We start from the raw sequence: 15,648 nt of genomic DNA on the forward strand, positions 1-15,648 counted from the left end.
CCCTGGCTGGTATCCGATCTCAGACTTCCAGCCTCAGAACTGTGAGAATTAAGTGTCTGCTGGTGAAGCCCCTAGGCTGGGGTGTTTGTCACAGAGCTCGAGCTGCCTGAGACCCAGCCTGGACACTCTCACCTCCCATTTTCACTCCAAGTGGATGAAGCGGAATGACACGTGCACAGAATTTTCAACGGCAAATGGCACATCATGGGAAGCCTATCAGGAGTGAAGGGAACCACAATGTGAAACAGAAACCGAGCGTGCTTTCCGTGACGCTGGAGGATGCTGGCCACCCTCTCGCTGGATGTCTGTGCTCTGCTTTGCACTAACTGGGAGGAATTTAATTTTGATTCGTGCGCACAAGTCCCCGGGATGCAGGCTTAGAGGCAAAGAGGTGCAGGGAGATGTCCAGCACCAGGGGCCGGGATGGGGACCCGGCTCCCAGGGACGCCCAATTCGCCATCTCAGGGTCTCCCGCAGTATCCTCGGGATGTGGGCAAGGGCAGCCAGGGCCCCTTCTCATCACAGAACTGCTAACACCTTGACTGGTCTACCTCTAATCCTGGGTCACTGAGAGCGTGGCTGTCTTCCAGGTGCAGACTCAGGTCCAGGAGCCCCGCCGACCTGCCTTGGTGTCCACGGGCTGGTGGGGAGGCGACCACACCGCTGCTCACACTTGTGTGTGCGCCCCTCCATCACCCACACCCTCCCCGTCCTGTTTGTTCTCATTCCTTTATCCTCCATCTTCTCGCTGTCTATCCTGCCTGCTCCTGGCCTCCCAGGACCGGGGGTGACCCAAGCCCCCACACGCCCACCCAGAGAGGAGGACACAGAATGGAGGAAGGCGCGGCCTGCCCCTGGGAGCACCGGCCACTCTCTGCAGGGGGGCCCCAGGTAACCATGGGGAGAACTAGACCTGGCCCAGCCCTACAGTGGTGTGGCAGAGATGCAGGCAAATGAGCCCCAGGCCCGGAAAGTGCTAGAAAGATCGATATAAATCTTACCCCCTTGGGACACAGCACACAGAATCGGCCAGGACCTGAGCCTTTCCTTGGTCTAATCATGCAGACAGAGGAAAGTGAGGCCCCAAGAGACACAGGGCCACTGAGAGAGCCGCCTGGCGGCGTCCGGGTCAGCTCCCAGTGTCCATGCACCCAGCGCGCTCGCCACTCTTCTGTCTATGGTTTAAAGTCAGAAACTGCAGAGACAGAAGCAGAAAGGAGAAGGCAGAAGGCGCGCAGCTGCGGAGGATGTGGGCGGATCCCGGGAGGAGGTGAAGGACCCTGGGCTCAGGTGGGAGGGAGCTGAGGTGAGCACAAGCGTTTCAGGCCTGGGCTACGGAGGAAGCTGGGAGTGTTGGGGGCCCACTGGAGAGGGGTGTGAGGGCGGGCAGCCGTCCAGGGCGCAGAAGCAGCCGCCCCAGGGGTGACCAACTTACGCAGGGAGGGGGTCCGGGAGGACCCCCGGGCCTTGGGCCTGAACACCCAGGTGGCTGCTCTGGGCTGGGGAGGGGCTGTGGGGGGAGGTGTGGCATCTGGCTTTAGACCCACACTCCGGGGTGCTGGACGACATGTCCCCCGCACCCCAGCACCATCCAGTCCTATTCTGCACGGAGCTGAAGGTGGCAGGGGACCCCCAACCCGCCTGGGCCCCACCAGCCTGCGCCACCACCATTTCCCAGGTGGGCCGGGTCCTCCAAGGCCTTCAGGTCTGTGATGGACAGAGGCCCCTGGCCAGGATGGGGCCGGAATCCCACCTTTGTCCCATCCTGACTGCGGCTAAGCAGAAGCCAGGCCCTAGGAATTTAAAGGTGAAACCAGGAGCTTGAACTCAGCCCCCACGCAGGGGGAACCCAGGGGACCCCGGGGGCTGGGCCTGCTCCAGAGGCACCTCTCTGCCCCTCCCAGAGCCCAGCCCAGGGGCCGGAGGGTCCAGCCCTGGGGGCCGTGGCTGCCAACAGTGGCTCCTGCAGGGCGGGGCAGGGGTCTGTCCTCAGGGTGCTGCCCGCAGCGCAGGCCTGCCTCCCCACTTCTCGGCTTGCTGGGTGAAACAACACGGGGTGCCGCTCACTCCCACAGCAGCAGCCAGGCTCCATCCTCTGCTGCTGGGAGCTCAGGGAAACACAGAACAGGGCCCTTCTGGGCAGCGCTCTAACCCTGGAGGCCTGGCCTCCTCACCTCCCTGCAGCCGCGCTGCCACGGAGCCCCCAGAGGGGCGCACACACCTCCCCACCCCCACCCCGTCCTCCACTAGATGCCTGGGGGCGAGGGGGCACGGACCCTCACGTCACCTCCCGCTGTGGGCTGGGGTCCTGGCCAGAGAGGCAGCTGGGGAAAGCAGCTGGTCCCAGCACATGGGCCAGGAGAACACCTGGCCGGGCCTTCTCACCTGTGGCTCTGCCCACCCCAGCCTTTGGCTGGTTCTAACCCTCGTGGGAGACGAGCCTGTGGTGGGACAGCCCATGTCCCCTGCACCGCAGTGCAGAGAGGGTGTGAGGTGTGGCGGCTGGCTGAAGCCCCGTGTCCATGTTACAGACCAGGAAAGGAAGCAACACTTACAACGACCAAAGCCCCGTCTGCAAAGCCCCTTCCCGCTCCCCTCACAGCCGCCTCTTCCAGGCCGGGCCACCATCAGCCCTCTGCAGGAGGCGGAGTGGGCGTGGGGGCTCACCGCCCAGCCAGGTCTGCAGCCCCTGAGCCCCACAGGGGGCCCTCAGAGCCCCAGGTCCATCCCCCAAGACCAGGTACACCAGGCGCACTGGAGGGTCCGCTGCAGACGGGGAGGGGCCTCCTGGAGCTGCCCCTTGGCTCCTGGGGCGAAGGGGCAGTGAGCTGACCCGGGACAGGGTAGGGAGCCCCGAGCCCCAGGCCTTGGAGGGTCCAGGTCTAGGGCTTCTGCCTAGAGCCCTGCTCCCCAGGAGCCCTGAGACCCGGCCACAGGCAGTGATGAGGGTCCCCTAGGACCCTGGCTTCCCCCTGAAGGTGGGCCAGTCCTGGCTCTGCCTGCCTCCTCGCTGCCCCCGCTGCAAGAGGCTGGCCAGCAGTCTCCTTCGCTCACGCGGGCTGAGCCCCCCTCCCCCCAAGGCCACGGTGTGTGCGGCTGTGGTGACTCATGGCTGTGGCTTTATTCCCCTGGAGAACAGGAAGCCCACAGCCCTGGCCGCCTACCCACAGCCTGCCAGGAGTCGGGCAGCAGCGCCCCCGCTCACCCCACAGAGGCTGCCCCGGGGCGCGTGAGCGGGGCTGGAAAGGAGCCCAGGCAGCAGGGACCCAGGAGCGCGCGCGGGAGGGCAAGCACAGCTCTTCTCCCCGGACCCACGACGCCCCCCGTCTGCAGTGCCGATTCGCCCAGGCCACCGGCCCTTCCTCCTGCAGCCCCAGGACCCCGGCCCCGGCCCAGCCCCGGCTTCTGTGGGACTGTCCCTGGGGCACACGGAAGCACGGGGTGAGTGCACACGGCCCTGCTGGTGGGGCAGGCTGGCCTCCTTGGCCTCCAGCCTCTCGGGCCCTCCGGCTGCCCCACAGCCTCTCAGCCCCAGTGCCTGCTCCCTTCCTTCACCCGACGTACAGACACATCCTTACCACCTCTCCACACGTGCAGCACAGGGTCTCCACGCCTGCCCGGGGACCACGGGGGCCTGTCCTCTGGAGGACTCCCCCTACCCCACCCCACCCCCACACACATACACACACACAGCCCGTCTCTGAACACCATGGGCACACAAGCACAAAGTCCCTGGGCCCAGCACACAGGAGACTTTCCCCCTGAAAACAAGGCCGAGGAGAACAGAGACTGGGGGTTGCCAGGAGCTGCAGGGCAGTGACTGCTCACGGGTGCGAGGTTTCCGTCTGGGGCGATGGGATGCTCTGGAACTGCACAGTGGTGACGATGTATATGTGCCAAATGTCACTTTACATTTTAGGTTTTGTATCTTTTACCACAATAACCCCCCCCCCCCCCAAGCCACAGGGTCCAGAGCACGGTGGAGGATTCAGCGCCAGCTTCCCACTTCCCAGGGGACAGGGACAGTTCCCTCCAGGCAGACACACGCCACCCTCGGCTGACGGCGAGGACCTGCCATCCGCTCCTGAAATCTAAGGGATGTGTCACTGCAGTTACATCAGCTGCAGTCACTGGCATTTCTGGAGCATCTGGAGGCCCCAGGCCCACTCGGGGAGGTGGATGCCGTTTCCTGCCCGCCTGTGAAAGAACCTCTGGGGCTGCTGTTATCGAGAATTAATCAAGTCCCAGCGGAGCAGGCTGATGCTTCCTGGTGCTGACTCAGGAAGGTGCTGAGCTCACGTCTGGCTTAGAGAAGTGCTCGGCCTTGCCCTCCTCTGCCGCTGCCTACCCAGGTAGCTAAGCGAACTCTTCACCTGGGTGTGTGTTTCCAGGTGGGTTTACCTATTACCACAGTACTCAGTCCAACAAGATAAAACTACACGGCCTTCATGTGCCCCTCTGCTGGGTTTGCACCCTTGGTTCTATGTGGGTGAAGCCTTTGGGTTCCATCTCTCCTGATTCCACCTGGAGAATGCAACTGAATGCTATGGGAGGTCTGGAAGGATGTTCTGCTTCCGGCATGCAGGATGGATTTTAAACTCACTTTCCACAAGTCTCACACACAGTCCTTACATGCTGGCCTCCTCCACATCACGATTTCTTTCCCAGCTGCAGCCTCAGCAGTGGATTATTCTGAGAGCCTGATCTGGGCCCTGACGATTTCAACCTCACGGACTTTATGTGCTAACTTGAATAATTGCACTGTTGGGACAACTGCAGATTCACGAGCCCAGTTCAGGGCTTGGTGGGGAAGGAGACCCGCAGATACCGGGGCCCCTCCCCCAACACACTGCAAGGGAAGTGGTTCTGGCCCGAAGTCCCACAGGCTCCAGCGTGAGGCCCCCGAGGCTGACGGAGCTATGGTGCTGGGTGTTTACTGAGACAGCTATTTGGGGAAAGGGCAGAGAAAAGCAACATTCCTCCCAGCTTCCTGCCAGCCTCCTCAGCACATGAATTATTTCCAAGGACTCATTTTGCTGGTCCTTTGCCGAAAGACTCAAGTTCATTTTGCTTTGTGCCCCCCAGGAGAATCCGAGGTGAGGGCACGTTGTCATCCCCGGTAAGTGACCACAACATGAGCTCCCTTAATTAATAATAAATGACCACAGCCAGCGTCTGGAGGACGCCAGCCCTCAGCCAGCCTGCGGGGCTTCGCCACGTGGCGCTTCTGGCCCTGGCTCGTGCCCAAAATCAGCAGAGCTGCCAGCGGGACTGGGGGCCTGTGGGCAGAGCCGGGGAGGCTGGCCCGGGGATTGGTCTCTGGGACTCCCCAGCACAGAGCGTCCCGTCCCATCGTCCAGGCTCCTCCCGGGAAAACGCTTCCCACCCTCCCCACCCCACAACTTCTCCGGGTCCCGGAAACCCGGGAAAGTTGAAGGGCGCGGGCCCCAGGCAGTGCGGGCGCAGCGGAGGCCTTCAGCACCACGGACAACTCCGCGCGCCGACCCCCGCCCTACCTGTCGTCGTTCTGGAAGGACTGGTCGCCCAGCAGCAGGTCCCGGAAGCGGTACCGCGGTGGCAAGGGCACGAGCTCCGAGTCCAGGTCGCTCATCTTGAGGCTGGCGGTGTCCAGGAGCGCGCCGTCCCCGCGGCCGCCGTCCCCGGCGCCGGGCTGCCTGCGGGCACACGCCAGCGCCCCCTCAGCCTGCGCCCGCGCTCGCCGCGCAGGGCGGCCCCCGGCCAGCACAGCCCCCACCGGCCCCGCCGCCCCCGGGCCCCCGGGCCCCCCACCCCCGGCCCGCCCCGCCCCCCCACGCGCCTGGCCGCGCAGCACAGCCCCGCCGCTGCGCCCACAGCTGCTGCCGGGCTGCGCGGCCCACTCAGAACAAAGCACCTCCAGGGCGTTGGGGAGGTCCACCACTGCCGATGGCAGGGTTAGGCGCTCACACCACCCCCGATGCTGCGGGGGCCGTGGAAGCCCTCCCGGCTCCCCCCACGCAGACATTGCCAAAGCCGGCTGCTCAGCCTTCCTCAGGGCCCAGGACACCTAGCTCCCCCTCAAAGACCCCCTTCCAGACCCTCAGGCTGCTGGGCTCGGGGGAAGTGACCAGGAGGCTTAAGAAGAGGCCCTCATCTGCGGCCTCCCTGGGGCCGAGCAGCTCAGCTCGGATCAGAGCCTGCGAGGGGGTGTCAGCAGGGGAGGGCGGGATCCCTCTGAGCCCCTAGCTGTCCCTTTGCCCAGTGTCACCAGGATTCTGAGGCCACAGAGACCCCTGTCCCAATCACCTGGCAGTGGTAGAGCAGGGGTCACACCCGGTAAACCGGGAGGGTCCCTGACGGTCTGCAGCCTCCTGGGGCACGGACACTCGTCTTGCGGGGCTCCTTCCCCTTTCCTGGCCCCATCCCCCCACCCAGGTGAGCTCTGGCTGCAGTTACCCTCACGCAGCGAGGCTCCCAGTTTCCAGCATCCAGGGCAGCAGCCCCCAGGGCCCTCTGGACATCACAACAGGCCCCCTCTGCCCTCCAAGTCAGAGGCTCACTAGCTACCCCTGGAGCCCCGCCACAGCACAGTGGTGCCGGATGCAGCAGAGCAGCTGCACGTCGCTAACTAGTTAACTAGTGGGGATTCTCAGAGGCCCCGGCCACCAGCGCAAGTGGGAGTCAGATCAGACCCCGGGGACCCCCGGCCCTCTGGCAACCACCTGACCTTCCAGGTTGAGTCCAGCCCAAGGCCACACCTAGGTGCTGCCCCTCAGCGCCGGTGGGACACTGGTGGGGAGGCAGGAGTTATAATATCTCCCCGCAGCCTCTGCCCGCTGGGCTGAGCCCTCACTCTCTCTTCTAAGATCCAAGACCCTGGGGTCGGGGGAGCAGCACATCAGCTGTGACCCTTTAGTGGTGGACCTGGGAATGGCCTCCTGGGCCCCTTCTCAGTCACCACAGGAGGCAGGGCAGACGAGTTGGGGCGGGGGGGAGGTGGGTTCTCCCCACTGTCAAGCCCGTCCCCCCAAGGGACAGGAGGAGGACGGAGGAGCCCAGCTCAGCCTCTGGGCAGGTGCAGGGGTCTGCTGACCACACTCACTCCCACGCTGAAAAACCACGGGCAGGCTGTACGAGAGGCTGGGAGGCCAGGGCCACTCACCTGGAGCACGAGGTCCACGCGGGCGGGTGGGCACTATGGACCCCTCCTCTCCCTCCCCAACCTGGGAAGGGCAGGCACATTCCCTGGGCCCCCACCGAGGGCCTGGCCCATGCCTCTCGATCCCCTGGACGAGCAGCAGGCATCAGCCCCCCATCCCACGGCCATCGGGAGCTGCTCAACGACAGTCCCAGGCCGAGGCTGCGAGAGACCACGTGGGCCCAACACGCCTGCATGCCGTCCTCCCGGGTCTCGGGGTCAACCCCGAGGATCTGGCAGCACTCGAGAAATAACATTTCCTTAATTGCATCAGCGTGGCTGCATGTTTTTCCTTAGTCACAAGCGGGTGGGGCCGTGGGTAGGGGCGCGCAGGCGGGGGGCCACACGGGCCGAGGTTGGGGGCTGCGTCTTCTTGCTTTGCCCCTTTCTTGCCGAAAGCCCCTTTCAACGGCAGAACCCCAAGAGGCTGCAGCTCCCCGGGCGTGGCTGCCTCTGACCCCCTCCCCACTCTGACCTGCTTTGGGTTTTCTCTCCTGGCCTCAAGGCCCGGACACGGCAGGGCCCGTGGAAGCGCTCGGAACCCAGGGCCGCTGTTTGCTTCAGGGGGACACAGCGGGGTTAGGAAGTGCACGAGGAGTCAGAAGGCCAGGCCCCTGCCCACACGCTGTGGCCTGGGGAGGATGAGGGGGGACGCTGCCCTTCTTCCCTGACGGTGCTGCTGGGACACCGGACACTGGAGTGAGCACAGGGTGCAGAGCAGATGCCCCACAGGCCTCCTGGCATCCTGCCTCGTTGCACCAGCGGAGCCGAAAGCCCACATGAACCTGAGTGTTTGTTGTGCTGGCCGAGAACCAGGGCCCCAGGTCTCCTGGAACGGTGCCGCTTGCAGGAGGGAGGGGGCTGGCTGAGGTCTCTCTCCAAGCCCAAAGGCTTGTGTCGCTGAGAGCTCTTGGGCACGCAGGAGTGTGGGGGGTCCCATCCGCCTCGGAGCTGAGATGGTCCAGGTGGGGCGAAAGCAAGGCCCCACCTCGACCTCCTCGTCTCTCCTTCCCACTCCCTCTTCCCTGCGGGCCCAGAGGGGCCGGGAGGAAGTCTGGGACCCCCAAACCACGCCCATTATCCTTTCTGTTCTGTGTGCTGGCCACATGGAAGAACGGCCGATTTCTATGAGAACTCAGTGCTTCTGTGGCATAAAGAAGGCGTCCGTCTCCCCGGCCCTAGCTTGCCCTCAGGACAAGGCATGGAACTACACCTGTGCGACTCACCAACCCCCTGCCGAGCCAGGGCAGAGCAGCCCCCTCCCAGGCGAGGCCCTGGGGACTCTCAGGGCCCGTCGGCGTAAACCCGCAGGCCCAGGGAGCCACCAAGGGTCCCGATGACTGAGCGGGCTCGGTCCTGCCCCATGAGTCCATGCTGGGTGGCCCCATGAAAGTCACTGCACTCCCCGAGCCTCAGTTCCCTCATCTGTAGATGAACACCCTGATGCCGTCTACCTTTAGCAGGTGACCGTGAAGATGTAAGGAGACAGCAAGGTTGAGGTGTGCAGCGTGCTATCTAGCACACGGGTGGGGCTGGTGAGCTAGCAGTTTGGCCAAATTCCAGTGGACAAAGGGTCTGACCCCAAGCGTCAGGTTCCTGGGATGGCCAGCTCCCCATCACGGTCTCCCCCGTTTGGCCGGAGGCCCCTCTGGGGGCTTAGACTCGGATGCCGACCTACGGGATCCAACAAGGGAGGCTAAGGAGGAGAAAGGAAACCAACACCTGGCACACACGGCGGGAAGTCATCTCCCAGTCTGGTGCACATGTGCTCGCGCGCCCTGACCCTCCGGGCCCAGGGGAGGGAGAGCCAGGGCCCCAGCACCCAGGGCCAGCCCTGTGCCAGGCACTGTGAATGCAGCATGTGGCACAGAATCCTCAGAACCCCGCGTGCAGCCGGGATTCCCCGTCCCTCCGACGGGAGGTGAGGACCTCTGGGCTCACACAGCCCAGGAAGAGGCCCACAAAGAGGGGCGTGGGGAAGCCAGGTACACCTGATATGGGGCCGTCCTGTTTACCAGCAGCTGCACTGCCTACAGGCGGCCAAGGGGAACCCCTCTGAGGGCCAGGACTCCTGCTTCCCTTCCCTCCCAAATCCGCCCCCTTGGTGGTCAAGGAGTCAAGCACAACGGAGGAGGGTAAAGTGGTCAAAAACCTGCTTCTCCGGCCAAAGGCCCCAGGCCCCAGTAGTCGCACAAGTTCCGCCACCTCAGTCAAACCATTCCAAAGCCCAGAAACAGAAGCGACTTCGCTTATTCTCCTAATCCCATCACCCAAGTCAGGTGCAGACAACGCCAATGTATACATGAGACAATCTCCCTTAATACTCTAGGGGCAAAAATCCTACGGAAACTGTTACTAAATGGAACGCAGTAGTGCATAACGACACCGCACCAGCAATACCAGATAGGATTTATCTGAAAAAGAGTGCAATATACTTCACCATGCAAAGAAACTAAAGGAGGGCTTCCCTGGTGGCGCAGTGGTTAAGGATCCGCCTGCCAATGCAGGGGACACGGGTTCGATCCCTGGTCCGGGAAGATCCCACGTGCCGCGGAGCAACTAAGCCCGTGTGCCTAAAGCCCATGTTCCGCAACAAGAGAAGCCACCACAACGAGAAGCCCGCGCACCGCAACAAAGAGTAGCCCCCGCTCGCCGCAGCTAGAGAAAGCCCACGCACAGCAACGAAGACCCAGTGCAGCCAAAAATAAATAAATAAAGTTATTTAAAAAAAAGAAATTAAAGGAGAAAATCCATATGATCTTATGAGTAGATACAGAACAAAGATTTAAGACCCCCAAACCGATGAATACATTAGATATAGGGGGAGACGTTCCTAATTTGATTAACAACAACCAAAAAAAATCCAGGCAATGGTGGAATCCTGGTGGCATTCCCGCTCCAGTTGGAAACACAAGAGTCTGCCCACCACGATGGGCGTCCTCGGCTCCCACTGAGATGAAGCAAAGAGTAAGAGAAGGAAGAGATGGGGCTCTCATTGTCTGCAGCAGGCATCACCGTTTGCCAAGAAAACCCAAGAAAATCAGTTGAAACCTATTAGAACAAATGAGAGCATCTAACACGGTCACACACACCCAAGGCAGGAGCGACAAGGCAGCATCACGGGAGGGAGGGCCTGCTCACGGCAGCCGTGCAAACTCAGGAACCGGGGCCCCACTTGCCACCGGCCTCCAGGACCACTCAGAGCAACGGCCCACCGCTCTCCGGCGCTCTCACCGACGGCAGGAGGGGGTCGTGCTCCCAGAGCTCAGCAACCCTCCTCCAGGGGAAGAGGCAAAGCGGATGAGCTCCCGCCAATGCACACACGCATCTTCTCAGAACCTGTTTCCGAGATTCCCGCTGAAGGATAAATATGCAAGACCTGCCAGCACAGGTGTAAGAGAAAACAGAGAAGGGACGGGCCTTGCCAGCTGTCAGGGCTAATTTACAGCTCCAGCAACGGGATCTCTAGGGCTTGGTATGAGAGAGAACACAGAGCAAGGGAATTCAGGAGAGAAAGGGGGCCTCGGGAGGGACATCAGTAATCCAGTGCTGCTGTTGGAATGAGAGCAGCCCAACCCATCCTCAGGGCCTCTCACGGGATGCTCACAACATCCTGTGTGGTGGGAATGGCGTCCCCCCAGTTTGCTGACGGGGAAACAGACGCCACAGAACTGAAGTAACTCAGCTACCTGGGCAGGGCCAGTGCCGGAGCTCAGGTACTCTCAGTGGCTACGCCATCCGGCCGCGGGCCTTCTGTCAGCTAAAGAAAGACCCCAGCTCACAGCCCCCAAACAAGGAGGAGCCTGGAAGAGAACGCAGGGCAAAGATGCGTGGGGTCCAGAAGCTTCTTGTTCAGCAGGACAGACGTATCAATGCTTCCACGTGGGAACAAGACGCTTTTGTTTAAAGACACGCTGATGAAAGGGAAGAACAGTGAGAGAAATCAGGTCGGTGCAAGGATGCCTGCAAGTCACGCAGGAAAGACAGACAGGCAGAAGGAGGCAAAGGACGAACGAACAGCAGCTCAAAGAAGAGAAAACAAAACAAAAAAGTCAACTGACACACACGTGAAGGACCTGCTGCCTCCCCGGCCACTAGAGAGACAGCCCAGCAAGTACCATGATGGCGGGGGGGGACTCTCTGACCCCGAGACTCCAGCTGGGACACCCTCCTCTGTGCCTAGGACAGTGGGCACAGACCCTAGCTTCATGATGACCCTGCAGACGGCCCGGACGTCCGCTACGCAGGACATGCTGCGCTGTGAACACGCAGGTCCCAGTGACCCGAGTGGACACGTCTCTACAAAAGAGCAGCCCTCTCAAAGGATCCCGTTTAGGTTAAAAACGAAACAACCTGCTCGGAGAGGAGCCCAGTGAGACGGGGCTTTCTCTAGCTGCCTGGCTCATACCAGGTGTGCAGGATGTCCCCACCGCACAGTGACAGCTCGGCGGGCATGGGGGTGGCGAACGGTGAGCTAAGGGCTGTGCCTCAACCTTGCTGCTACACCAGCAGACGTACTGAGCAAGGCTTGAGTTACTGGACGTGAGAAGCGCCAGGACGACCTTCCTCTCCCCACGCATCACCAGGCTGCAGCCGCAGCCCCAGCCCTTGTCCTGGGCCCAGCCACGGGCCGGTCTCTGGGGAAGAAGGGCACATGACATCCTGGGGAAATGTCCCTTCTCCCCCCAAGGCTCCTTTATAAAGGCGTCCAGACTGCTTGCAATGCTCAAGCCAACCCGGAGTAGGACTGAGGGACACCCCCTCGGGCTCAAAGACATGCTCCCTCTCCTCAGACGCATTCTTCAGTAGCTCACACTCGGTTCAAAATTTCCAAGGAAACTGGAGACCTATGACTGACAGAGGGATGGGGGATGTGCGCACGTGTGCACATGCGTGGGTACGCATGGACCTGTGTGCGCGCCTGCGTCCTGCAGACGTCACAGCACCACCAGGGTCGGGGAGCCGTCAGTCGAGCGCTGGGCTGGGTGCCCGCGGAAGCAGAAAACCGCCGAATCCCTCTGCTGACCGCGACACCCACCATAATAAAAAAGACAAGCTGCTCAAGCTGCCTAGAGCTGGCGGGGGTGCACGTCTGGGGAAGGACCACCCTCTCCCTAGGGGAGGAGCCTTTGAGTCAACGCCGTGGACGGCTGCTCCCTGCCGTCTCCGAGCTGCATCAGATCCCAGAGCGGAAGCTCAGAACACGTCGTCGTCGAGCCAAATTCAAGCTGGAGAGCTATCGAAACAGCCACTTCATAGCCGCTACCCCCGGCGCGAAGCCAGCCCAGAGGACAGCGAGGAGGAGCCTGGTAGCCGTGTGGCCACGGGGCCTTGGGCGTGGCCACGGGGGCGCCATCCCCACCCCTGGCCTTCCCCAAGCCGTGGGCTCGCCCCCGGACACAGGGGAGGCAGAAGCCACGGGGATCGCAGTTCCCACCCTACCGGCCGCCCACCTGGGCTTGGAAATACCTCTGGGGAGAGCCCATGCCGCACGCCCCCGCGGGGGACGTAGCGTGCCCGGGGCCCTCGGTGCCGGGCAGCGAGCCACGTCCAGATGGCAGACCCAGCACTCACCCCCTGGGTGCCCGCCCCCTGGCTGGGTGCGTGGAGGCCACTGGGAGGTGCCGGGGGAGGCCTAGGCCGAGCTGCGGGGGGCTGAGGTGGAAGGCTGCCCTGTGTGCCCCACCCCCACGGCCGTGGGACTGGGGCACCACCGTGTCCCTGCTCAGCCACCAGGCTCCAAGGGCTGGCCTCACACCCGGCAGGTCCCTCTCCTTAGAGCCTCAAGTCCCGGAAAATCCAGCTCCCCGGCTGGCCTCCCTGTCCTTTGTCCTGTGACATCTGCCAGTACCTCCAGGGTCACCTCTCCCAACACCCTGGGGGTCCCCATGTCTGCCAGATGGGGTGAAATTCCGCACTCGCCTGGCACCCGGGGCCTCCGTCCCTGATTTAAGACTCTGAGCTCTTCCCAAGATCAGACACTTGCCGAGAGGTGTCCAGCAGCAACCTCTGGCCCAGCAGCCAGGGTCTCTGTGAAGATGGCTGAAGGCTCACGTGGGGCCTCCCCTGGGGCGGGAGGCTGACCTATGGGCAGCAGGGGGGTTTCTGGTCACGTCATCGTCGACATGCAGGGCAGCATCCCAGGCCCGCGAGGCTGGCACTGCAGGGTGGCCTCCAGGGCTCACTGCCCCATGCAGGACAAGCTGGCCACAGCCAGAGAGACTGCACAAGGGACCCCTGAACACGCCCCCTGTGGGAAGTCTAAATCGCAGAGCAGACCTCTTGGGAAAGGCCTTTCCAGGAACCCCAGCCCGGAGCTGGCCTACTGACCCTGCTTCGTCCTCTGCAAACGGTTTAAACTTGCCAGCGTCTAGTACGGGCCTCGGCTACGGGCCAGGCCTCCCATCCCCGGGCACGGTAGGAGGAAGAGGTTTTGGTGAACGTGGGTGGCCCATCCGCACACACAGCCCACAGAGTTCCCACGACTCCTTTAAAACCACCCGTGTCATCAGGCGCTGCCCCTGGGCCAGCACCCATCTCGGGGCTCCACCCAGGGGCTCCACACACCCGGGCACAGCCTGCAAATCCCCGCATCCTCGGGGATGGAAGGAGAAGCCTCAGGGCAGAGTTCATGATTCAGTCACGAAACCCTCTAACAGAGCATGACTCCTGCCGAAGCAGGGTCGTGCCAGGTAACTCGGGGTTAGTCAGACACACGGACAGGCTGGGACGCCCGTGGGAACGGCGGACGGAGCCCGCACGAGCACACAGATGACACCCACGGACCCGCGCTGGACACAAGCCGAGCTCCAAGCGGGTGCCCCACCCCATCCCCTGCTGACTCACCTCCGTCCTCCCGAGCTGTGGCCGCAGCCACCCCGGGCCGAAGGCGACCCCCAAGTTCCCTCTGGCCCCCAGACCAGGAAGCTGTCCCTCCTGCCGGACAAGACTGGCCTGTACCTCGGGCCTTGGGAACCTTTTCCCACGGACCCTGGGCCACTTCCTGCTGCCCCGCAGGCACCGCTCCCTAATATGGGCTGGGAGGGCGGGAGGGCTGGCCGTGACCTCCAGCCAGACATGCACCCTGGCGGGATGCCAGCCCTAGATCTGCGCCTTCCACCCTTGGGACCCAGAGGGTCCCAGGCTGGCCCTGGGCAGGCAGGGCTGTTGGGGGACCAGGAGGTTCCAGTGGGAAGGCGCAAAGCTAGCACTCTGGTTTCCAGGGCTGACCCTGCTGTGAAGCCTGGTGCGGGAATCCACCCCTCGAGCTCCACCAACCTGGATCCTCACACACCTACACGGGGTCTTCCCTCTCCAAGCTAAAGCCCGCCCCCCCGAGCTGCCAGCCTTGGCCTCCGCTGCCCCACCCCACCCCCGCCAGGTCTCCCCTCTCAGCCAGTCTCCCCTGCCCGCTGCCCCACCCCACCTCAGCCAGGCTCCCCTCTCAGCCAGTCTCCCCTGCCCGCTGCCCCACCCCACCTCAGCCAGGTCTCCCTCTCCGCCAGTCTCCCCTGCTCTGGGCAGGGGGTGGGGTCCCTACCCAGCCTGCCTGACACACCCTTGGCCCGGGCAGCCACTCCACACGTGTCTGAAGCATGACGACAAATCACTGCAGGGTCAGAGGTCAGCTCCAACCAGGGGAGAGGAGCGCTGTCCCTGCGGACACGGAGCCGTCTGGGGGACCGAGCCCCTACCTCGCCTGCAGCAGGCAGTCAAGTAGGGCAGGGGAACTGGACACAGGTCGTCAGAAAGATGGGTGACACCTGTCCGAGCAGGGAGATGGACAGAGGGGCATCCGGACCACATCACAAGACCCCTCTCTGGTCACTTATTCTATGCCTGACAGACGCCACCTGGTTGATCCCTCAGGGCAGCCCGAGGGAGGTCCAGGCTGTGCCCACCTCACGGGGTGAACTCCACTTCCCAAGGATGCCACCTGCACAGCCTGCTCTCAGGGCCCCTGCCTCTCACCCAAATCTGTGCCCCCAGGACCCCACGGGTGCCAGGCCTGCGCTGTCCCTGCAAAGGGACCACCCTGACCCTTGACGTGTGGCTGGAAGCTTCCCCTTCCGGTCCTGGTCCCTCACCAGGAACGGCCCTTAAAGACCATTCGCTCCACCACTCACTTGGCAAGCTGGGAAGCCAAGTCCCACAGGGAAACAGCCGGAGCACCTGGCCTTGAACCCCAGCATCCACCCCTTCTCCGGCCTTAGAACAGCTGACCGAGCGGGACCCAGAGTCCAAGGTTCTGCCCAGCCAGGGAAGGTCACACACAGGGCAGCGGCTGTGGGTGACCTGGAGTCTGGCTCCTGGCGCAGGGTGAGGGGCAGACGTGTGTGCCTGTCCTCTGGGGCTGGTGGGGTGGGGAGGGCGCCCTAGGACAGGGCCCTGGGGCAAACCCCCGTCGGGATTGTCACCGCTCTAACCTTTCTGGGACGCCTACTGGCACGGTGCCCTCTGTGCCAGTCACC

The 15,648-nt window shown here is 63.1% G+C and overlaps 1 protein-coding gene across 1 annotated transcript in view; it reads right to left on the reverse strand.

Moving 5' to 3' along the window:
- KCNT1 (potassium sodium-activated channel subfamily T member 1) overlaps positions 1–15,648 on the reverse strand; it is a gene marked incomplete at both ends in the record, with an annotated part of 77,670 nt that overhangs the window by 61,241 nt on the left and 781 nt on the right. Inside the window, one exon of the mRNA XM_082843722.1 lies at positions 5,517–5,675. Coding sequence (XP_082699848.1) covers positions 5,517–5,675 — 159 coding nt within the window. The remainder of the gene's footprint in view (positions 1–5,516; positions 5,676–15,648) is intronic.

This window comes from Leucopleurus acutus (genome assembly GCF_964270905.1).
Source record: "Leucopleurus acutus genome assembly, chromosome: 7".
Taxonomy (NCBI): Eukaryota; Metazoa; Chordata; class Mammalia; order Artiodactyla; family Delphinidae; genus Leucopleurus; species Leucopleurus acutus.